The 24,197-nt window shown below is 45.9% G+C and overlaps 1 protein-coding gene across 1 annotated transcript in view; it reads left to right on the forward strand.

Moving 5' to 3' along the window:
- The window catches only part of LOC142587031 (uncharacterized), a 38,073-nt gene extending 35,383 nt beyond the window's left edge, over positions 1 to 2,690 (forward strand). Inside the window, exon 5 of the mRNA XM_075697914.1 lies at positions 2,457 to 2,690. Within this exon, the coding sequence (XP_075554029.1) occupies positions 2,457 to 2,605 (149 nt within the window). The 3' untranslated portion in view covers positions 2,606 to 2,690. The remainder of the gene's footprint in view (positions 1 to 2,456) is intronic.
- Positions 2,691 to 24,197: the final 21,507 nt, after the last annotated feature.

Consider the following 24,197-nt stretch of genomic DNA (forward strand, 5'->3'; position numbering starts at 1 on the left):
CTACATCCATTGTAGCTGCGGAATCGCGAAGCACTCGGCACTCTTTCCCGTTCACGAGGAGGTCTCGCATGTAAGGCTCGAGAAGCTTCATGTTCTTGTCAGTGCTGCATAATGAGAAAAACACAACTTTTGGTTTTGTTTCCGGACACTGCGCCGAAAAGTGACCCGGCTTCTGGCACGTATAACAAACGCGCGCTTGCCTCGTCTCGAACCGCTTTCTGCGTTCGGCTTCGGCTGCCGCCGTCTCCTTAGGTTCGGTCGCACTGCTTTCACTCGCATCCGCACTAGGTGTGTTCCCCTTTGCTCTCATGGGTGTGAACTTCGGCCTCTCAAACTTCGAGCCAAATTCACCCTTTTGACCGCCCTTAGCTCCGCGAGCCCGACGCGTCACAAACTCCTCGGCTAGCTCAGCGGCTTTAGCCACCGTACAAACGTCTGGCCTATCCAAGACCCAGTACCGCACGTTCTCAGGTAACCGACTATAAAACTGTTCTAGCCCGAAACACCGCAGAACTTTCTCGTGGTCACCAAACGCTTTCTCTTCTTTGAGCCACTCCTGCATGTTTGACATAAGCCTGTACGCAAACTCTGTATATGACTCACTTCTGCCTTTCTCATTTTCCCGAAACTTCCGACGGAACGCCTCTGCTGACAGCCTGTACTTTTTTAGCAGACTCGATTTCACTTTGTCGAAATCCTCTGCCTCCTCTCTATTCAAGCGAGCGACTACGTCGGCCGCCTCGCCGGGTAACAAAGTGAGCAAGCGCTGTGGCCACGTTTCCCGAGAGAACCCCTGCTTCTCGCGCGTTCGCTCAAAGTTAACCAGGAACAAACCAATGTCCTCTCCAAGCTTAAACGGCCGCATCAGGTCAGTCATTTTGAACAATACGCGTTCTCCTGCACCGTGCGCCTGACTTCCATTACGAGCGCGTTCGATCTCTATCTCGAGACGCTTCATTTCCAAAGCGTGTTGACGGTCGCGCTCTAGTTGCTCTCGCTCTTTCTGTTCTTTACGTTCACGCTCTTGTCTTTTTGCCGTCTCCCTCTCCTCAATGGTCTCAAGGCATTCCGACAGCTCGTCATCCTCAGCTTCTAACTCAAGAATAGCCCTTAGCAGTTCTGGTTTTCTGAGTTTGTCTGAGACATCTAGACCCAACTCTCTTGCAAGCTCCAGCAATTTCGGTTTGCGCAACGACTTCAAATCCATTGCTGCTCTGAATGCTGCTTTCTCTACTGCCTATTATTGTCTTGCCGCAAACTAACCCGGCAGCAACGACAACCACAATTACCAGCTCTGTTTCTGACACTAACAAAAGCCTGGCAAAACTCAGAAGAAGAAAGTCCCGCACTCACCAAACCTCGCAGCCAAGAATTCAGCGCAGTCGTTCCGCTGCAGGCAACCAGTCATCACACATGGCTCGTTGCACTGCTCCCGGATGGTCGTTGTGCTGCTCAGCATACAGTCAACTGCATATCTCCGCTGCTGGCCTCCGTTGTCGCGATCCCACCGCTGGCAGACAGTTGTTGGGAACCTCAGCGCTGACGCCCGTTGTTGCACCTGGGTCGCAAGCCCCAAGGGTAGCGTTGGCCTGGCGGCCTGGGACACAACTGGAAGCATCCGAAGGTCCCGGCAAAGCATGAGTCGACTGGTAACAGAACAACTTGTTTATTCTAGCATCGTAAAAGAGCGGGCGGTCAGGTCGACCGAAGTGGAGAGACGGGAGAGCACGTAACTCAACTGAAGAAATCGGAGCCTCTCCCTTGGCGTCCGGGGGCAGCTGCTTTTATACTCTCGCAGTTGAGGGCAAGAAGGCACGCCTCTATAGACGCGCACGTGACTTCGCCGCTCGGGCACGTTGGGATGAGTAGGTGGCGCATCCACCGGGCCGGCGCCGCTCGGGCACGTTGGGACGCGTAGGTGACGCATCCACCGGGCCGGCACCGCTCGGGTACGTTGGGATGAGTAGGTGGCGCATCCACCGGGCCGGCGCCGCTCGGGCACGTTGGGACGCGTAGGTGACGCATCCGTCGGGCCGGCGCCGCTCAGACCTCCTCGCTTCACAGTTGGGGGAGCTCCTCTCCCCGGCTGCCGCGCTTCGACAAGCGTGGGCACCAACATGCACACACACACACACACGCACACGAAGACACGTGGCATTGGAACATGCCTGGACGCGCTTGGCGGGGAGGCGTAGCGGCGGCGCCGAACGGGCCAAAATGTCTGCCGCTTTGAACGAAGCCCCAGCGTCCGTTGCATCCGCGCCGGCTATACCGCGCGTCGTAGGCGAAACGTAACAGGACCTAAATAATGCTGCTTATTGACGGCAGTCAAAATGTCGCAAAGCCGATTGCTTCATTCCTTAAAATAGTAATTTAATAAATGTTTACTTTCTCTGAACAACCCATATAGACGTTCATGTTTAACAGCCTGATGCATTTCTCATCTTCTTTCACAGAGAATACTACGGTCTGGAGAGATCTGCGTTTGAGAGGACGCCCGGATAACGCTACAATTATTGATGTGGGATGCCAGGAAAAGTATGATTATATTCTAAGTGTGACTAAGAAAAGCTGGACGTCTCCCTACAACGCCACATGCCAATGAGCACTGCAGAAGAGCCCACTTTCTGTAATGTTTGCCTATTCTTGAATTTATTATTACTCTTATAATAAACCGTCCGCAATTCACAGCCCTTTACATTGTCCGTTTTTTAGGTGATAAATAAGCAAATATATGTGTCAAATCAATTCCTAGTTTATTTACTCTTTTATGTAACCACTCATAAAGAGAGCTGTTCTTGAAGTACGTTAAGAAGAATCCCTTCGCAGCAGGGGTGCCACTCTAACTTAGCTTTCTGCCAAATAAGAGGTAACGACCGTTCAACTGTCCCTAAACAAATCCTGTTACACAGCATTGCGTTGTTACGGCACAAGACAAAAGGACAGAAAAAATTTATGACATTTCTTTTATATCGTTTGAATATATTTACATAATCGCAGGAAATATTTACATAATGGCAGGTTTAAATAGGTTAAAGTTATAAAAATGTTTCTTTTGTAGCTTCCTAATTACTCATGAAAACAAATGTACAGGCAGAAAATTCAAAACGCCTGGAATTTATTACTCTGATATACACTTTCCCTTACGGGGGTGGATACGCCAAAAAAGAAAGAACAAGCCTTAACACTGCCGTGGATAGAGTTCTCAGTCAGGCTTATAAGAGAGGCAGAACTCTATCGTCTAAATGTACTTTACAGCGCTTCTTTCCTTAAAAGATACAGAAAACTCCTATAGGCATTTCTAGTGCAAATTCCACTCTGGTCATCCCTCTTCTGAAAGCTGCTCTTAAGATATTTTTAGATGCTTTTGAGAAGAGACCGAGAGCTTTGAGGCAACGTGCTAAGCACGAGGTAGCGGAATTGAATCCCGGCCATGACGGCCACATTGCAATGAGGGTAACACGCGAAAACAACATTGCCCTTAGATTTCACTGCACGTTAAGGAAACGCAGGTGGATCAAATTTCTGCAGTCCCCCACTATGACAGGCCTCGTAATAAGATCGGGGTTTTCGCAGGTAAAGCCTTACAGTTTAATTCGCTCAAGAATTAGAACGTAAGTGAAAGCAAGATTCCAAACCACAAACACTGTTGCTAAAGAGAATACCAACTGCCGTCGTATATACATAGGCCACAGTGACCTGGGGGAGTGCAACAGACACGCAAGATTTCACATATCAGAGCAAGGACCTTCGAAATATTGGCTCCAGGACATAAACCAAACGAAAAGTTTGTATGTATTTCGCAGGAGGTGCAGGTTGGACACGTAGGTAGGCAGATTGCTTTGATTGCTCGATGAAGCTTCCGTAGAAATTTACTTGAATTCTGGGGTGCTACGTGCCTATACTACAATTTCATCTTGAGGCCCGACTTAGTGGAGAAGTCTGTGTTAACTTTGACCACCAGGGTAGCTTTAACGTGCTCCTGGCGCGTGGGACACTGGCATGTTCGCATTCTGCCCCCACCGAAATTCGGCCGCCGGGGCCGAGATTTGATCCCGCGACGTAGTGCTTAATAGCGCAACACCATGACCGCTACGGCACCGTCGCGAGCACCCGTACGGATCACTAAAATTTTTATGAAACCATACGACGTTTGTCTGTTTAGATTTGTAAATTTATTGTGACGCCAATTTACAAGCTGTTGCGAGTCATAGTGGACGTTACCAATAGCATTTAAAGAATTAGAATGCCTCACCATAAGCAGAGGGCTGTCAGTATATTGGAAAGCTTGAGAATGTTACATAATACTAACTAAACAATTCCGCAGATGCAATCTCACGAATAATGTGAACGGCAAAGCGTTTAGGACTTAATAAATAAAGCGACACCTCATATTGTGACCGTCGAAACTAGCTATGGGTGCGATGTGCAGGGCAGCGGAACTCATCTGTTGCGCTTCCTTAAGAACACTCAGCGCCATCGAGCGGCACCACTACAAAGCCTTGTGTCTTCAGAAATCCATCGCGCGCCCCTGCATGTGTTGAGGAGCGCATCAGATGGAAGCGTGGTTGTTTTCACTCCCTCTCGCGTTTTTAAATGCGTAAGCATTCCTATGCTTACCCAAAGAACAAGCCCGTCCGTCTATCCCTGATGCAAGACGATCGCTTTCAAGATAGAGTGAGCGCATTGACCTTCGTGTTGCCTCTTGCTTCAACTCGAACTAAGCCGCGAGAACACAGCGCAAACGAAGCGCCAAACCCTGTTGCGATTGTAGATCATTTTCAAGATAAGGCCCAAGCGGCCCCGCCACACGCAGCCGCTGCCTGAGTGCTTTGATCCCGGTTAATAATGGTTCGACGCGGATGGATAAGGCCCTGAAGAACTATAATGGCTTTTAATGATCAGAAAGTCATCAGCGCACCTGGTGTCGCCACCTGTAGTAGTTTCCATGCGTTATAAGTTCACGTTGCGCCGCCGTCCGCAGCAGTTAATGTCATTGCAGCGCTGTCGTTTCTACTTGTCCGATCAGTAGTAGTAGTATAAACTTCTATTTAAAAAAAATCACACTCAGGTCCAGTGGGTGGGTCCCTCAGTCCAGGGCCCCACTGGCGATCGCGGCACGCCGGGCTTGGTCAAGAAGGGCCAGTTGATCCTCCCGCACCGTGCTGGCTAGCCACACCTCCCACTGCCTACTGTTGGAGTTTTGCCCCATAAGGGGTGATTGGATTTCTTGTGGCCGACTCTGGCACGACCATGTGATATGGCCAAGAGACGGCCGCCCTCCGCACCAAGGGCAAGTGTTGGGAAGTTTCGTAACATTAATGATGACACAGGGTGACGTGGAGGTGAGCAAGTGGCACAACGCTTACGCATACTTATAGAACTCTCCGAGGAGTTTCTGTGCGTTTACTCCGCGGCAAGGAGTGTGGCGAGCTCTTGCTTACAAATGCTTAAAGCGGCACTGTCTGGTCACACACCCCAAGGTTCATAAACTGTAATCCAGTCTGGCAAGATGTTCATCGAAGAGCGGCACATATTCAGTGCGTTCATGGCCCAGATCGCTAAAGAGCCGGACTTTTGTCCTTGAGGGGCAGGTGTGACGTGGGTTTGAGTCCGCCCAGCGTCAGAAAAATTTGCATTATCTATTTACCATTGCAAGGTGGCACAATTCTAGTGGCACATAACAAATTGGCACCAAAGAGGTTCATTGAAGAGGCGCACGCGCCTAGAGGCACGCAGCCAGTGAACTAGGTAGGCATCAAAAGGGTTTATTGAAGAGACGTACATGTCGATTGGCATACGCATAGGGCTACAGGTCACCGCGGAAGAGTTTAATTGAAGAATGGTACACACCGAATCCCTATCGCTGGGAAAGAGGTTCGTTGTCTGCTCTTACTTTGCCAAATACTAAGAGGCCCAAGTTGGTCGTACAGTTGGTTTAGAATCCTGTTTCCTTAGCAGAGCATCCCGATGCGCTGCCCATTCGAATGTGCACACCCATGACCTAAGCAGGCAAGAAAACGGGCAGGTATATGGATAGAGAGTTAGGCCCCGAAAAGTGCGTGAAATGCTGTACGAATGGTAACGCAATAATGATTTATGTACAAGTATAAAATGTCGCAACGCGTGCAGCAGTCATTCAAGTTTCGGCTGATAAATTATTATTCAGCCATTTGTTTCCGTCTTCCACACATCTTGAAATACCACTAATTTGATGCGCAAGCCCGAGTCTTGATACTACACGCCTGTGCATTGAAAGTGGCTTCAAATACGAAGAGTGAGCGATGCCGTCCAGACATTTGAAGATGTTAGCCTGGGAACTGGTAGTAGTCCATGGAAGACAGTTGCTTGGGGTGTGTAGCCTGGTAACAGGTGGTAGACCAGGGAAGACAGTTGCTTGGAGTGTGTAGCCTGGTAACCGGTGGTAGTCCATGGAAGACTGTTGCTTGGAGTGTGTAGCCTGATAACCGGTGGTATTCCATGGAAGACTGCTGCTTAGAGTGTGTAGCCTGGTAACCGGTTGTTAACCTGTGGTAGTCCATGGTAGATAGTTGCTTGGAGTGTGTAGCCTGGAAACCGGTGGTGGTCCGGGGAAGACAGTTGCTTGGAGTGTGCACCTCTCTGTCACAGCATGTGGCTATGCGCAGACAGCATGCTGAAGAACGTGTAACTAACGTAAAGGCCGCGTTATCAATTTTTTACATTGTGTATATTGAACGGCCGAGGCTCTGCAGGCCGAGGCTCTACAGGCCGACGCTCTGCAGCCCCCAGACACTTCCCCGTTTCGCGTGACTTCCGTACGAATCTTCCTTTTGCAATGAACGAGCTGGAAGAATCTCCTGCTTCATGGAGGCGTTGTTCACGCCCGGAATACGAGAGAAAATCCTACCGTGCCTTGTGCAACCTGAGTGAATGCACACGGAGAGAACTACTGAATCGATTCAACGTATCCAGGCCTAAGGACATGGTTTATGAAGAATATAAGACAAGCCGCTTAGTCGCGCTACTGAAGCCGGGCAGGTCCCCATTATAACTCACCTCACACACCCAAAAAGCGCCGGTCAGTTGTATAGTAACGGTAATAAGAAAATATTATCCTTGCCCACTTGGAGTAGTACCTAGAGCACCTATAGGATGTATCCAAATTGGACGGGTGGTTTTCGACGAAGCCGCTTATAAACAGACAGTGTTCATGTCAGTATACATGCCCATCATCGGAACTCAAGTAAAATATTATCTCTATTATCCCTATTCTTACATCGCACTCGTTCGCTTCATTAAACATCTGCCTGTAGCTATCAAGGTATCAGTGTAAGCCCAAGGTATATCTGTATGAACTTAGGGTGTGTCACGTCTTCAGATACGCACAAGGCTTTAAAAAGCTATTACACTGACCGCGGTATACCTCGAAATGCCTCTAAATCTCGTCCGGTAAATGTGCACTTGCGGCATTCGTTCCCAAGCCAATGACACCCTGCGCTGGCTCTAAAATGGTCGGATGATTTCTTTTCAGAAAACTCGACAATTTCTTGGCATAAGTTACTTGTTTGTATTTTTTTGTATTGTCATGGTCAGAGGCATTACAAAGGGGAGTAGAGCTTGCTGAAAAACAGGACACAGGCTATGTTCTTTTAACACAATGATAGCCGGAACGATGCCAGAACAAGCCGGAACCACAAACCGTCGAGTATTTAGCCGAAAAGAACGTAACTACTAACTTGGTTAGTTGCACCGTAATGCACTTGCATCTAAAACATTATGAAACTGGAAATAACGAACAGTCAATTTGGCTCATCCCGGAAGCTGGTTCCAGTGCGCTGAAGTTCGGAGCGTAAACTATTGATAACATGTTTGCGATAATACTGACATTATTTCCGCCTTTTGCGCATGATCGTAACAAGGTGAAATGTATGACCCAGGAAGAGTAACGTCATTGTGCAGTGTGGCATTGTAGTATAAGGTGTTGAAAGACATAGTTGATGGAACTTGTGCAGGCAAGCGAGTGAGCCAAGCTTTAAAGGCTCTTTCATTAAAGTGATGCTGGTAGTACAGCCGTAGTTTCCGAGAATGAAATTGACAGCGCTATTTTGAACTAGCTCGAGGGCAAAGGTTAATATATCAGTGAATAAGTCACAGATAGAACCTTCAAATTTGAGTTTACTTCGGAGAGTGTCCTTGCGAAGAAGGCGGCACGTTGGTCCTACTTCCTGGGCTAGGGGTGGAAGGTACCTTGAATAATAATCGACGAAAACCAAAAAGGTGCGCAACATGGCGGCATCTGACGGTGTCTTGCATGGACGATCGCATCGACCTTGGTTGAAAGGGGTGCTATATCTCCAGCGCTGACACGATCCCCAAGGAATGAAAACTCATTGGTGTTGAATGCGCATTTATCATTCAGCTTGAGCCCCGTTTCAGCGGAACGACAAAGGACCTCCTTGAGGTTAAGTGTGCGCTCCTATTTGGTGTTCTGAAAGACGATGATGTCATAAATATAGCACAAGGCACCCTTACATTCACGAAGGATAGTCGTTACCATTTGCTGGAAAGTAGCTGGGGCTGTAGCTAGATAGACGTACACTCGCTGAAACCTGTAGAAGTCCTAGTGCGTGATAACTTCTCTAATGTCCCTGCTATCCGGGTGAAGCAATACTTGGTAGTACGCTAATGCTAAACCTGACTTCGAGAAGCGGCGGGTTCCGCATCAGCGAGTCTGCGATGTGGGGCAGATGAATCTTGTCTACCACCACTGCTTTGTTTGGCTCTCTGAGGGGAACAAAAAGACTCATGCTTTCATCTTTCTTGCCTACAACAACAGGGGACACTTGGACATTCACTCTGATGTATCAGTTCTGTCTAATAACATTAGCCGCTTCCAAACACTTCAGCTCGTCACTCACTGGCTGTCGCATGGAGAGGAAAAGTAATCTTAACTTGAGTGCGGCGGGAGGCACTTTGATCTCCCGCTGAAATACATGTGCTAGTCGAAGGCCTGGCGAGAATAAATGCGTAGACATCGCATTCAGTGGTGCTGGCAAACCCATTCGGGAGGGATCTTAAGGAAACTAGGCCTTTGTGGTTGGTGTTTTCGGTGAATGACACGTCATCGAAGAAGCCACGGGTTGACTAGCTTCAGCGGACGTATCCAGGCAGCGAAGTTCTTCGCCGTTGATCTGCAGTCGAAGAGTTCGCACAGCGTTCAACCCTAGTAATCACGTTCCTTTTGGCGTAACGTAGAAGGTAGCATTGGCTGTCCCTGCACTGTAAATCATGTGAGCACTGAAGGAGCCAAGAACTATCGTCTTCTGTCCTGAAAATTCAAACAGCGTGAAGCTGGCATCGCTGAGCAGCCCTATGTCTTGAATAAAGTTTCGTAAGTATTGTTCTCTGAAAATTGACAGGGTAGATTTGGTACCGGCGAGATAGATCGCCCAGCGTATCGGTTCAGAGGAGCAGTTGATGTGCAAGTCTGAGCAGTGACTTGCACATCACTGAAGGTACCTGGGCGCTGAGCAGGTGGGCTGAAGATGTGGTCAGCCAGAGCCACCGTAACTTCGGCTTGGGTAGTCAAAATGTTGATTAAATTTGTTGCGTTTTCCTCTGGGACAAAATTCAGCACTGGGGGTGAGCCCCTATGGCCTTGTGGCTACAAACAACGCGGAAATGAGCAAGACTACCGCAAGCATAACAGGTATCGGCCCGGGGCTGGGCGTCGAGCACGTTCGTGACATGCTTTAGGGCAGTTATCGCAGACCAATAGCTTTCCAGAGTGCGCGGCAGCTCTGGCGTCGGCAGGCATTGAAGATGGGTGAAAAGAGCATGAACGTTGCGGTTCATAACGGCAAGCGCCTCTATCGTGAGTGTCAGCGTGATAATTCTCGCGGGGTCTTCTCTGAATGCACCGCGCCCGCTTGGCGGTTAGGATGGGACGCTCTGCTTTGAATTTCCAAGAAATGCCAAATGTCGGGCCGCTTGCTGCCGAAGCAAATACATCTCGGTTGCTCGCATAAATGTTAACATGTCACCCTCAAACAGAAGTATCTCACGCAGCTCAGAATACGCGATGACCGTGGTAAACTGGTCCCAGAAATTCTCGTCAGCTCGTTCTCCGATAGCAACAACAAAGCCACTTATTGCTTCACCCAGGAGCTGCCGTCTCTTGAAAACTGTGTCGTTTCACATGAATATGGCCAGAAGAAGTGAAATGGCGGCCTAACACTGCGGTTGCGCCCTTGTACACGTCCATTCCTCCGCCGTGTTTTTCTTTTTTTGCCAACTTCAACCGTTCTCGTGCTCCTTGCTCCCGAGGTAAGAGCTTCGAAAACGCGTTTTCCTTTAGATCCAAGGCAATGAAACTAGAGTGCTCAGCGCCATTCTGACGATAAGTTGTCGCAGCCGCTAGGAAGAAGAAAATTCGCGAAGAACCGCAGCCAACGCGATCACGGAATAGCAGACGTTCCTGACGTAGCCAGGAACGGTGACAACGGTGACGGTGACATCAGACCGGTTGTGGGTTCGCGTGCTATGCGCTCTCACCAAGACAGTTCCAACCAAAAGCGGCCTTTATTTGAAATCACCCGCTTGTATACATATGCGCTGGCGGTACCTATCTCTTGATGGAAACGTAATACATAACACACTAAAGATACACCTGTTGCCGGCGTTCGATATGAGAGAAATGGTCTTCTGTCTCTAGCTCACCAGAGAATGCACACATGGATGAGGAAACCACTCCAGACCTGCGCTGACAGAAATTTGGCGTCAGTAATGCGACAGTGCACCTCGTGATGGACACTTCAATTTTCCTTGTCTGGCAAACATTTCTGCGCCATGTATATAAAAGATGTCGGGAATTCGTGGAGGAAGTCAGTGTGCATTCTGCAGTGGAGTCCGCGACTGCTTGTACGATGACATGCCTATGACACTGAGCAGATATGACATAACCAGACAAAATGCTATATAGCATAATCAGGCTAACTATTGACGCGTTGCTAAGGTATATGCGATTTCATTTAAGTATAATATTTTGTGGCCAGGTACCCAAATTATATGGACGTACCTCAAATATCTAGGTACCAACAAGTGAAACGCATTCCTAATGCGAGTCACCAGAAGCATAAAGTGAACATAACTATATAGAATTAGTGAATATCATGGCAGTCATAATTGGTAAATTTGATTGGCCCCATCCTTGCCATGAATTCAGCCAAACAAAAGAAGGGAGCTGCTACTGGTCGCACTGCAAAATCAGTGAACACTCCTCACAGCGAATGCAAAAAGCGTCATCAACAAGCCTGAACCACTTGGAAATCTGATCATTGATCATGAACCTCACCTAGCAGCCATTACAGAAACCTAGCTCACGCTTAACATATTTCATCACGAGTTTGCACCACCCGACTATTCTGTGATAGGAAAACACCACCTCAGACGTGGTGGTGGAGTGGCGTCCTTGATAAAAAAAGTACCTTCCTCTGTGGCTCTTCCAGAGGTACAAAACGCAGCAGCCATTTTATTTTTTGCAAACTACTTTGTGACGGTATGAGCATATTCATAGCTTGTGTTTATACATTTCCAAACTCTGTTGATGTTTCTATCAATGTCATGCATAATTACATGGGACATCATTTGTTTTCCTCATGGGTGATTTTATTCTTTAACGGACAACGTTTGTCTCTTTTGACTGTTAAATTTCGGTCAGGTTATTCACTGTGTCTCTCAAGCTTGGTCTACTGTTTGCGTTTTCCTTGCGTAACCGCGACTGCAAGAGCAATCGTATAAGCGCGGAAGGCCACGGCGGCCATATTTCGATGGGGGCAAAATGCGAAAACAGCCTTGTACTTAGATTTAGGTGCACGTTAAAGAACCCTAGGTGGGGTTCCTAAAAAATTAGAGAACCCCGAATTTCCAGAGTTCCTCACTACGGCGTGCCTCATAATTTTTTTTCTTTACAACTGCAGAAGTTCCGATTGATGGAACTATATTGTAGGCATTTGTATCGCAGCGCCTCTCACACAGGGTAGTTGACCAACCATGTTGCTTCAGGTTTCTTGTCGCATTTGCCATCATTTGTGCCAGCGTATGTGCTGCCATGTGTGCGCGACGCGCTGTACAAGATTACGAGACTGTTGCATCATCCCCATATTGTTACTGTATATTTACTGAAGCTATATAGTCGACATTCGCCTTTTTATTGAGACAGAAATTGTAGGGACACTCCCGAAGAAATTCCGCTAACGCGGCCATGCACTGTGCTGGGTTGTGGCTTCGTGAGCCCTGTTCCCGCGCAGCTTAGTGTGGAAGGTCCCGTAAACTTGGCTCTGAAAACGCACTGCAGCTAGAAAAAGCAAAAACGATCGCTTGTCGCTGCTGCCCCGCTTCATCACGCCAGCGTTCATACAACGTGTTTACCGTCAGTGAGATGTGTTCATGTTTGGCTTTGTGTACGGCATTATTTTTTAATTTAACAAGAACGCGAAGGTTTACTGCCATTTAGAGTAGCCATAACACATATAGTTGCTTAATTATAGCTGTCTGGTAATGTGCCGTCGCAATACTGCTTCGATTTTCGGACGAAACTGCGGTATTTTTTACTGTTATCAGCTCACTTGACATAGCTATGCTGACGTAGAGACTAGGAGAATTTCTTTTATCTTTTACAGAGTTGAAATCCTTACAACTTCTTTTCTGAGAACTGTTAGCTCAGCGTGTTTGTATTAAGCCACAAGGAAGCTACTGTCAGAACCTGCACATTGCTATTAAAAGTGCAAATTGTTAACATGCACATGGTGGCCAGCTATTCTTCTACATATTTCTAAAACATAATTATTGCATACTTTACAGCCATGCTGTGTTCCTTCCATCAGCCTGGTGTCACTTTGGGTGGACATCATTCTTCGTTGATGATCAGCACAGAAACAGGCCCACGAAAATCAGCTAACTTTCTCAGCACATCTCATCTTAACGGTGTATTTTCGTGTTTGCGACCGCTGGAACCAATCCTACAGGATGACTTGTAAATTGTGTAACGTACCCGTGATCTCTTCCCCTCTGCATCTGAAACCATGGATGAAAAGCTGCACCGAGCGTGTGGTAACTTCCCTTTGGGTCGACGTACTTGTCAACTCTGCGTTAACTTTTGTTTCTGTGACTGTTCAAGCAAGTCCACAGAAATGCATCACTAAATTTCTTAGTACATGTGAAGTTCAATGCAGTCTGCGACCGCTGAGCGAGCCTGCAGTGAGACTTAGTAAAATGTCTAGTCGCCAAGATACCTGTGATCTTTTAAAAAGTATTTGTATTTGCAGCTGCCATAGAATAACAGCCGCACTCTGCCTCTGGTAACTTCCATTGAGGCTGTCTGATGCCCGCGAATTTTTAGGAAGAACTTGTGTTTGTGTGTGGCCGCTGAAGCAAATCCACACAAATCCTCTGTTAGCTTTTGGTACGCGTGAACTCGTATAATTCATTTTTCTGTCTACGACTGCTGAAGCGAGCATGCTGCAAGCCTTTAGTTAAGTGTGTAGCCACTAAGGTACATGTGACGGCTTCAGCAATATTTGGCGGCGACCACAGAAAGATCGTAATCAGCTCATGTTTACTTGCTTAAAGGCCTTCGAGCCCGTGTACACTTACGGTGAATTTGTGTTTGTGACCACTCAAATACAGTAAGTATCTTGCAACTTCTAGTACCTGGGAAATTAGTTTGGTTTTGTGTCAAAGAAAGTGTCTTGTAACTGCTTTTGTATCTGTGAACTTTCCAGTAATATGCATGTTTGCAACTACTAAAGTGATCCTTTAGTAATTTTATGAATGCCCAGTGTATCTATCAAATCTTTAGTACTTTTACTGTGTACGATCACTGAATCAGACCCGCAGAAAGTCTGGAGCAGCTTCTTTCAGGGCTGAGATACCTGTGAACTTTCCAGCAAATATTGAATTTATGTGCCTACGACCGTTGAAGCGATCCAGCGCGCAGTATCCCTCCTACTAACTTCCTTTGGAACCCCCAACCTTGCATAGGACTTTTAAATTCTTTTACTGGCCAGGTGCACCTGCAAATTATTAGCTCAACTGAAATGATCTTGCCACTACACGAAAGTGCCAAAGTGTGCTCTAGTGACATTTACCAGAACTTGCTATGGATGCATAGCGCATTTGCTCTATAATTTAATGATAATACAGCAGCTGTTTGTGTCTATATATTACCACTGAACTAGTGTCAAGTAATTTCTTTCATGCATAATATAGTTATAAAATCCTTGGCATACCTCGTGTTAGTGTGTGTAACTACCAAATATGGCCTAGAGAAAGACTCTGCTAATTTAAAATGGCTAACATATCTGAACTGTTCAGCAAATTTTGCATTGATGTGCCTGCGACCACGGAAGTGAGCCCACAGCAAGCCTCGTGATAACTTCCCTAGTGGCCCCACTGCGAATTCATAAGTCTTCTTGCTACCCTAAGGGCAATTATAAACAGTTTATTTGATACCCACTTTTACTAACCATGATTCATCATAAATAACTTCTAATACCTGAGCTTGAATGACGAAATTATTGAGTTTTATTTCTTTGCATTGCTGTGCTATACTGAAAACTTCCCTCTGGGCACTATGCGCCATCTAGCGATGCCACCGCTAAGTCCGGGCATAACGCGGGTGAGACTGTGGATTCAGACAACATTTTATGAATTTTTGTTTATGATGGAGCTTCAATTCGGCCCTGCATTGGAGTAATTTACAGAATTTCTTTTTGTTTTTTGTTTTTTTTTTGCGACTACAGTGAGCCACATATCACGTATCACAAATCCCCGGATCCAAGTAGGTGTGAAAGAGGCTCACTGAAGATCAGCACGTCCCCAGTGCGCCAAAGCGTCTGGTAGCTGCGTTTCAGGGACCCGTGTGACGCGAATGTGATTTTGTTGAAAGGCTTAAAGGTTTTGTTTTAGAGTCAAGCGTATCTTCATAATCATTCATGCAGCTAGATAGAAACAATCTCAGGACCACTGTCCACGTTCCTAATAACAGTCGGTAGGGAAACACTTTCCAAATTGTTGGGTCACTACCAGATAGATAGATAGATAGATAGATAGATAGATAGATAGATAGATAGATAGATAGATAGATAGATAGATAGATAGATAGATAGATAGATAGATAGATAGATAGATAGATAGATAGATAGATAGATAGATAGATAGATAGATAGATAGATAGATAGATAGATAGATAGATAGATAGATAGATAGATAGATAGATAGATAGATAGATAGATAGATAGATAGATAGATAGATAGATAGATAGATAGATAGATAGATAGATAGATAGATAGATAGATAGATAGATAGATAGATAGATAGATAGATAGGAGTGAAATCCTAAGAATGCTAATCACATTAAAATATTTCTCAGCCGCAACATACACCAGATGAGGACTACAGTGCGGAAACGTGGTAACATCAGTAATTTATTTTCGACGTATCTACAGGTACATACATGTGTTCGTTAAAGAATTGTGTAATGAAATCACGCACGATAGAGGAAAGGTACCCCAAATGCACTCAAAGGTTCACATGGTGGGCGTAAAATTGGTACCATGGCAAAATATTGAAGGAAAGCGGCAGCAGGGCCGACGCGATATTTTCATACAGTACTTCCATGCAAGCGCACTGATTATCCGTGCATTATTTTTTATTTATTTATTTAGTCATACTGTTGGCCCGGAGGCCGTTACAGGGGTGGGGTACAGCACAGAAAATGAAAAACATAATGTACATTATACACAATGCACGCAAGTTATACATAAAACACTCTTTTTGAGCATACATTCATAAAAAGAACCAGGAAACTAGTAACAGCACAAATACAAAAGCAATATGCAGGGACAATAAGCACAATCTGTGTTAATCTAACATAATGTACATAATTTTGTTTAGGACATGATTTGCCTCAGATTGTTTTCAAATTGTGTTACGGTGTCACATTGAATAATGGCTTTTAGTAGTCTGTTCCATTCATTTATTGTTCTGGGGAAGAAAGAATTGGCGTATGCATTAATGTGCAGTTGAGATATCTGGAAATTATGTTCATGTGTACCTTTTGAGGTTCTGCCTTGTTTTGGTGCTAAATAGGGAGTAGTATTTATGTTGAAATGCCCTTTCCAAAGCAAAAAAAGAAACTTAAGTCTGGCTACATGGCGTCGTTCGGCTAGGGAGGGTAAGTTAAGTAATTGCAGCATTTCTGTAACAGAATCAGTTTGCGAGTAACGAGACAGAATAAATCGAGCAGCTCTTCGTTGGACTCTTTCAATCATGGTTATCAATCCTGTTTCATAAGGGTCCCAAACAATACTGGCGTATTCCAGTGTGGGTCTCACCAGATATAGGTAGGCAGTTAACTTACAGTCTTTCGAAGCAAGCTTGAGCTTCCTACGCAAAAACCAGAGTTTCATTTCTGCTGTCGAACAAATGTTTTTAAGGTGCTCCTTCCAACTCAGATTCTTGGAAATAGTTACGCCTAAATATTTAAGGCTATCAACTGCGGCAAGTGTAAATGAACCCAGGGTGTAGTTAAAGTCAACAACATGTTTTGTCTTGTCTTGTCTCGCAGATGTACTATTATCTCTTCCTTTGAGTATATGTTCGCACGCGGCATCATCAGAAGTGTGTTTTGTGCCTTTGGTGAACTTGTTGTACACCTTAAAATATTTTCCATCTAAGACTTCCCTGTCTTGTCGCTTTTTTTAGCGTAGCTCAAACGTGCGATTTCCTCTTGCTGAAAAAGAGCAGGTAGTACAATACATTAGGTTTAGAAAGATACCATGAGCACTTCTGCGTTTTTTTTTTCAGTATTAACAAAGTGTGAACATCAAATTTCGAGTAATTCGGCGTAGCTTATGGTATTCAGTGGGAACCCTTAGTTTCGTGAGCAACGAAAGAAAACCATTTTCTCCCAAGTTCACCCGCTGTGGTTCCTCCATGGCTTAATCGTCGCGCTGTTGAGCGCCTAGCTGTACAGCTTTGGCCCTGAGCTAAAATTTCCTCATAAGAAAAAGGTATTAGCACGGGGCCAAATTCCGGTTCCCTATTGAAATGCATGAAAAGGCAGAAATGCTTTTATGTGACCACCGCGTGACCGATTTCAATCAAACTTGTTGCATTTGAAAGAGAACGTTCAATTCCAGTGACTGTAAGAGTAAAAGCATTAACTTGAACCTATGATTTTTACACAATACCCGCCGTGGTTGCTTAGTGGCTATGGTGTTGAACTGCTAAGCACGAGGTCGCGGGATCGAATCCCGGCCACGGCGGCCGCGTCTCGATGGGAGCGAAAATAACCGTGTGCTTAGATTTAGGTGCATGGTAAAGAACCCCTGGTGGTTCAAATTTCTGGAGTCCCCCACTACGGCGTGCCTAATAATCATAAAGTTGTTTTGGCACGTAAAACTGCATAGTTCAATAATTCAATTCTTACACAAATTTTTACGATTTTGTAACTTTCGAAAAATCAAAATACGAAGTTTATAAATTTCAGCTGTGCGCCAAAAGGCAAGATATCATTGTTTTGTGAAATGCAACCGCTACAGCATCTAAAGCTGACAAGTTTGATATTTAGATATGCAGATAATGTGGGCTTGTTACTTGCTTTAGGGGGAATTTTGAAAAGTCCTAGTTAAAACTTAGTTCTTTACTTCAAAGCAATGTATCATACAGTCGACTCTCTTTCATTCGACCTTTGCGGGAACAAAAGAACGGCGGCAAAATGACAGCATTGAGATCTCTTTTATGCTGAAGTAGTCTGCCGCCATCGACAGACTTCTGCAGTTTAACGACAACCGCACAACTCATAGTCCGTCAGTGGTCGCACATCTCAACGCTACCCTCCCGCTGACGAAATCGTTGCATCCCCAGGCGTCGCCCATGGCGTGACGCAAGAAGACATATCATCACTATGGGACCGGCTGCTGTCGTTACTGTAACAGCCTATAGAACCCGTAGAGCAGTATGCTGAATTTCTTGTGTTTTTCCTATCATAGTTACCGCCGCGCGCATCAGGAGGCGCCCGCGGTGGTCTAAATTACGTAAGAGATATGGTTTCGGATTTGAACTAAACGAGTTTTCCTTCTGAAGTCTCTTCCAGGGACTTTATTTGCAGAAGCAGCATTTAAAGACATCATTGAAGGCGACATAAAGAGCATAAAGATGCTGGTCCTGTAAATAAAGCATTTCTTCGTTACAGTGAGCGCTCGGTCCTGTGCTCTTTACTCGCTCGTCCAGGGTCGCGCTGCTTCTGTTCTTTATTGTAAAGATTAACTAATCAGCCCCTTTAAACATACTGCTAACGAATGGACAGTTATTGATAGATGCGAGATATTTCGGAAATATTACAAGAATGAGTGAAACCAACTGCATGATAGTTCAGAAAAGCCCTTTCTCTATAAGGTTAATTGCTTCCCGCTTTCGAACATTCCATCCGGCTGTCGTAATTGCAGCTAAAGGCCGCCACTTCCGTTCGAGATAATTTTTTGCTAAATGTAAGTGCAATTACGGTCATTGTACCACTCCCTGCGTTTCAGTACTGATTTATAGTGCGCACAATTTTTAGTCTACAACACCAGTGCCATTCTCAGTGCACCAGCACCTGAGTGCGGCAAGTTTGACAACATTGCCACGTATGGCCACGGCTCTTCGTTTACTTAAACATATATGCTGTATTATTAGCTGCAAAGCGCTTAATTTGAGAGCATTGCAAACACACGCATATATTTGCGCATAGAGCGCGGCAAGGTGCGACCAGAATAGAAGATTCGTATGTATATTTGCACGATCTGTTATTGCAGCTTTTGGTAGAAGGCAAGCTCTCGCATTTTGCACGTATCTTCATAATGCATACAGTTGGCCTGTTCAATAAAATATTGTTAGGTGAAACTTTGTGAGTGCAAGCGCTCATTCAGACAACGTGTATAGTTTTCCTCGCAAAAATACGGATGCTCACACAATAAAAATACGGAATTCTGTCTGTTTTGTGCAAAACAGTGTAAACACTGTAATATTACAGTGAAATGTCCACAAAAGCTTAAACAGGGAGCACGTCCTTTATATTAAGGGAAGCCTTTGCCGTATTCTTGAAATATGACATACTTTCCGTATTTTTACCAGCATTTCTCCGTATAATGACGGAAATCCTCCGTAGCGTTACTGAAATTTTTTTAGACTGTGCGCTTCCTTTCGACAGAGCTTTCGTTCCAGCGAAGCGGGTGGGATAGTGCGCCGTCACGACGAACCACTTATTCCCGGATGTTGAAGTCGGAAAGGACGCGATCGTCGTGCCCTTGTTGATGTGCTTGAACTCCTGGCTGAAGTTTGTCAGCAACACTTTCACCTTCCCTCCGTGCAACCGAGCGATCCCTCTTGCGAATTTCATGGTTGAGCAATATACGTTGGTCGCCCTTGATGACGCCTTCTACGTCTGCACGTGTTTCGGTGCCGATGGAAATAACAACGCTGGAGCGGGGCGGGATGCTAACTTGATATTCGAGCACATTCAAGGCGTGGTGACTACAAGAGCACTCCGGCGGTATCGCATGATCTTCCGACAGCGTTATCGACTTCAACTTCAGGTCGATGATTGCGCCATGTTGGTTCAGGAAGTCCGTGAAGAGAATGACGTCTCATGAACACTGTTGTAGGATAACGAAGGTGGCAGGGTAAGTCCGCTCATGAAGGTTAATTCTTATTGTGCAGATTTCCGTCTGCGGTATTAAGTGTCCCCCAGCTGTCCGGGTTTGAGGGCCTTCCCATGCAGTCTTAGCTTTCTTCAACAGGGTGGCAAGAGGTCCACCCATCACGGAGTAGTCGGCTCCTGTGTCCAACAAGACGGTGTCTGCATGGCCATCGAGAAGCAGGTCGAGGTCGCTGGTTTTCTGTCTTGTGTTTCAGTTAGGTCTCGGTGTCGGATCGCGGCTGCGTCACGTTGATTTCTTGCTGGTACGTTGCAGCATCAGGTCCTTAGTCGGTGCATTCTTTGCTTCCAGGCTTCGTTGAGTTGGCGGCAGGTTATCGTTATGGCGTCGAGATAGTCTCTTCAACGCTTTCGTCGGCGGCGGAGGATCTTCGATCGTCATTTCGGCGAACAGCAACCGCACCTCCATCGGTTGCTATTTTTATTTTTTCGGACATGGGCTTCCAATAGAGCTTCGGCTCTTTCTTTCCGAGCGATGCTCGTGAAGGTCCTGAAGAAGTTACTTCGGAACAGCTCCCACGTTGTAAAGGTGGACTCCCGGTTCTCGAATGAGGTCCTCGCGACATCTTCCAAGCAAAAGTACACGTGGCGCAGGTTATCCTCTGAGGTCGAGTTGTTGAAGACCGAGATCCTTTCGAAAGTGTCGAACCAGGTTTCCGGATCCTCCAACGAAGCTCCACGGAAGGTGGGTGACTCTCTGGATTGTTGAAGCACGATGGGGGACGCTAGTGCTGACATTCTGGTAGTTGACTACCACAAGGTAACGATCTTCCTGGTCCTCTCATTGGAAGGTCCGTGCTCCAATGGCAGTCCTTGTAGCCTGGGGCTAGCTCACTGGCCCTTCACGACGGGGATGTTGCCTTCGCGGTTCGGACTTGGATCACGGCTTTGCGGGGGTGTCCAGTATATGAAGACACTAGCACCTCCCCCAGATGTCACGTGGTAGTGACGGGAAAGAAAGCAAAACTGTGAATGGCGAGAGTAGCGTTTTATTGGGCGCATTTGTGCCCACAAATACAAGTTACACTCAAACACAACAATAGCGGCTAACACGGACGGCGGTCATCGAATTCTGATCAGCCGGTTAAGTGCGTCGGCTTTTACACGTCAGTAATCAAAGGTCCCAGAATAATCGCTTGCGCCCGCGTGTCTTCCAGAAAGTTCTACATCACTGACGTCTTGCATACATGAAATCATATTTAACAATGTTCGGTGGCAACAGACAGCGGATAGAACCATAGATAACTTTCAAGAAACTTCCGATACATGCAGGCGCATCCTGCGCTGTGCGATGACATTTGTTAGGAGGTGAAATGTGGTCACCCGATAAACAAGGATACGTGTCAATATTGCACAAATTATATACAGACTGTTCATTCTGTTTCGTAATTAGCTGGCCTCATATTAGCGTACATGGTTCAAGCAATCCCTACATCCTCATTTGTGACATCTCAAGATAATATTGACTAGGTGCCACTTCTGTCTACAATCCGCTGCGCCGTCGATCTGGCCTCATAGGCCTTGCGGCGCAAGAAAGTTCGACTGCTATGATCAAGTTTCAGTTGCTGATTAGTGTAACACGTCACCAGCTCTCGCAACCACGCAGCGTCCAGTTGTAGTGTATGCATGAAAATTTCCTAAGAAACCTACCAAAGTTGCTTTCACTTTATACGAGTGCTGTTCTGAGGGTTACCAGGTTCACATTCTACGACAACCTGTTATTTATTATGGATTTTATCTAACTGCGCACACCTGTGTTCTTTTACTGCAGTGCGCACGATCTGGTGTTTGTTGCTGAAGTGTGTTTTTTCCGGCTGCGAATGCTTCGCCTCACTGTTGATTGTACACGTCTTCAAAGAATTTCCAGCATTTACTTTTCAGTGTATCGCCATATACTACACGTGTAGATGCGAAGGGAATGCTGTGAAACTAAGTAACATTGGTGCGTAAAGAAAAATACGTGTAGGTGTAGCGAACTTACCTCAGTAGGCTCATTTATTACGCCATGCTTTTCACTTCTGCTCTTATGTCTACTCCTACCAAGGTGTCCAAGAAACTGCTCAAGATCATTACAATGAAATTATGCATTGTGCAGTTCCAAATACTAAAGCGAACGCACATGGAAGCCGCACCTTGTGAAATTTTCGCGGCCAATAACTCTGCGAGAAAGAAAACGCAAGCTCCATCTATGTAGTTGATAAGGTCCCCCTTACAATCAGGATCCCAATGCATAGGGGTCTCGTACATTCACAGCACTGAATACTCCTTTAATTATAGGAAATATGGTCAGAAATATGGCCAAAACTGCAACTTAAGCATACCCTCCATATGATCTGGCTTTTGGTAATAAAAATAGGTTTCAGTTACTCTAGTAAATCAACCACAAAACTACAGATGTAAGCACTCAGGAAAAAAAGGGGCATTTATGAGGAAGTAATATTATTTCTCGTTTTTCTCCCCTGGCACTAGAAAGCCGAATGAACAACCAAAGTGTATATTTACGCAGTATAATCTGGCAGCTTGAGTCTATATTTACGTATATAATGTAGCAGCTTGAATCAAATTACGTGATATTGCATTTGGTCAAAGTCTAAAACTGCGACAACTTCTTACTCGCAATGTGTTATTGAGTTTGTCTATCCGATTTATTGAAATGCTGGGGGCAGCATCTTGCCCACTGAGCAGAAAACCTGACGCGCTCGCTTCTCGTTGGGCACCGGAGCTCACCTATGAATGAAAACAAAAGGAAGCTTGGTAAGTCTTGTTCAGATTAGTAGAGATTCTAGCAACTAGCATCGATGGTCCAATCGCGACATCCTCTCACCACATTTGTTCAGTGCAACATGCACGCAAAATTAGCGACCTATTAGCCGCATCGCACCTCAACACTGTTGTCACTGCTCCTCAGCCACACTGTGGTTCCTGCTCAGAAGTCCTCTGAGCCGGTGCCGACCGGTCTTCATGCCTCCCTTATATTTGTTCAAGCCTTGCGCTGCACTGTCACATTTTCCCGATCAAAAGGATATCTGCTAGTATACAAATAACCTCATACGTGAAGCACCTTCCCATCTACTTCGAATTTGCCCGTTTATATCAGGGGTCTTCTGCGGAGCGTCACTTGCAATACAAATGTTGAAAAAGATTAGGCGCTGCTCCATGATGTGCTGTGGACCGTTCCATTTGGTACTTATTAGTTGCCGAGCTCAACTTTTTTCTATCTGCAACCACGCAGTCAACTTTAGCGGTTCTGTGAGGGAAGAGAAAATTGTTACGTCTTTTTAATATTTCTTGCTGCAAAAACTTCCACAACCAGCAAGCAGAAAGCAACAATAAAGAATCTACATTTGCTACATTTTAATAAGCTTTCTATTGTCATAGCAATTATAGGGACACATGCTCATTTTTGCGTCACCGTCGCCGTGATGTTCCACATAAGTCCAAGGACGATAACACCGTCGCATCGGGTCGTATGTTGTGTGTGTGAGTGAAGGCATGCGAGAGAAGCCGACGATCACGGCTAAATCTGGCGCGCGCGAAAGAGGAAAGCCGCGAGGAAACGCGCCGTCTGCGGTCGCGCAATATGGAATGGGGGGATTGGCTGAAAGTAGGGGTTGATGTTGTACTCCAGCTGCAACTGCATATTTCCCGACCGGGCGCAAGGAGAGTTGGCTATCGCGGCTCAATCTCGCACGCGATGCAGATGTGCGATGCGCGCGATGCACGCTTGTGGTTACGCGCGCCGAATCTTGAAAGGGATTTGCAGACGGCTCATACCTTTGAGCACGATGTGTTCTCGACGCTCTCGCGTTGAAGCGATAGAGCGCACGAAGGTCACTTCGCTCGCTGCTGCTGCCGCACTTGCTCACACCGGCGTTTCGAACGCGAGTGAGTGTGATGTGTTCATGTTTTCTTGTGCGCGCTGACACCATGCTTGTTAATTAAGTTAGTAGGCGAATATTTCCTAGTTTGCATGGCCGATAGAACTATTAACCTTACTTCAAATGACTGTCTACTAATTTGCTATCGCAATCGATGCTTCGCCAGTCGGGCGAAACTGCGACTTATTAATTTGCGTAAGAGCCTTTTTCTTGTGTGAGCGTCCTTTGTGTTTCACTGGTACCCCCTTTTTTAAGTTTGTTCATATGGTTACTGTAAGTGATCACACATGACGATGCTAGTGCGTAAAATAAATTGCTCTTTTAAAAGTAGGATCTAATCATTTTAGGCACTCCAGCGCCCGCGAGTGCACCTGTCTAGACTGTAGGTTCAGGGGTGATTAAGTATCTCAGTGGTTGGACGATAGTAGACAGACGATGAACAACGGCACACGTATGGCGGTGATTCTAACATATAGGTGAGCAACAAGTGTACAATAAATGGCTAAAGTGGTATAGTTAACTGCAGGAGGAATTCCTGCACGCTGAACCGTTCGGCTGCGTCGCATAAGAACGTAGT

Source organism: Dermacentor variabilis, chromosome 7 (genome assembly GCF_050947875.1).
Source record: "Dermacentor variabilis isolate Ectoservices chromosome 7, ASM5094787v1, whole genome shotgun sequence".
Taxonomy (NCBI): domain Eukaryota; kingdom Metazoa; phylum Arthropoda; class Arachnida; order Ixodida; family Ixodidae; genus Dermacentor; species Dermacentor variabilis.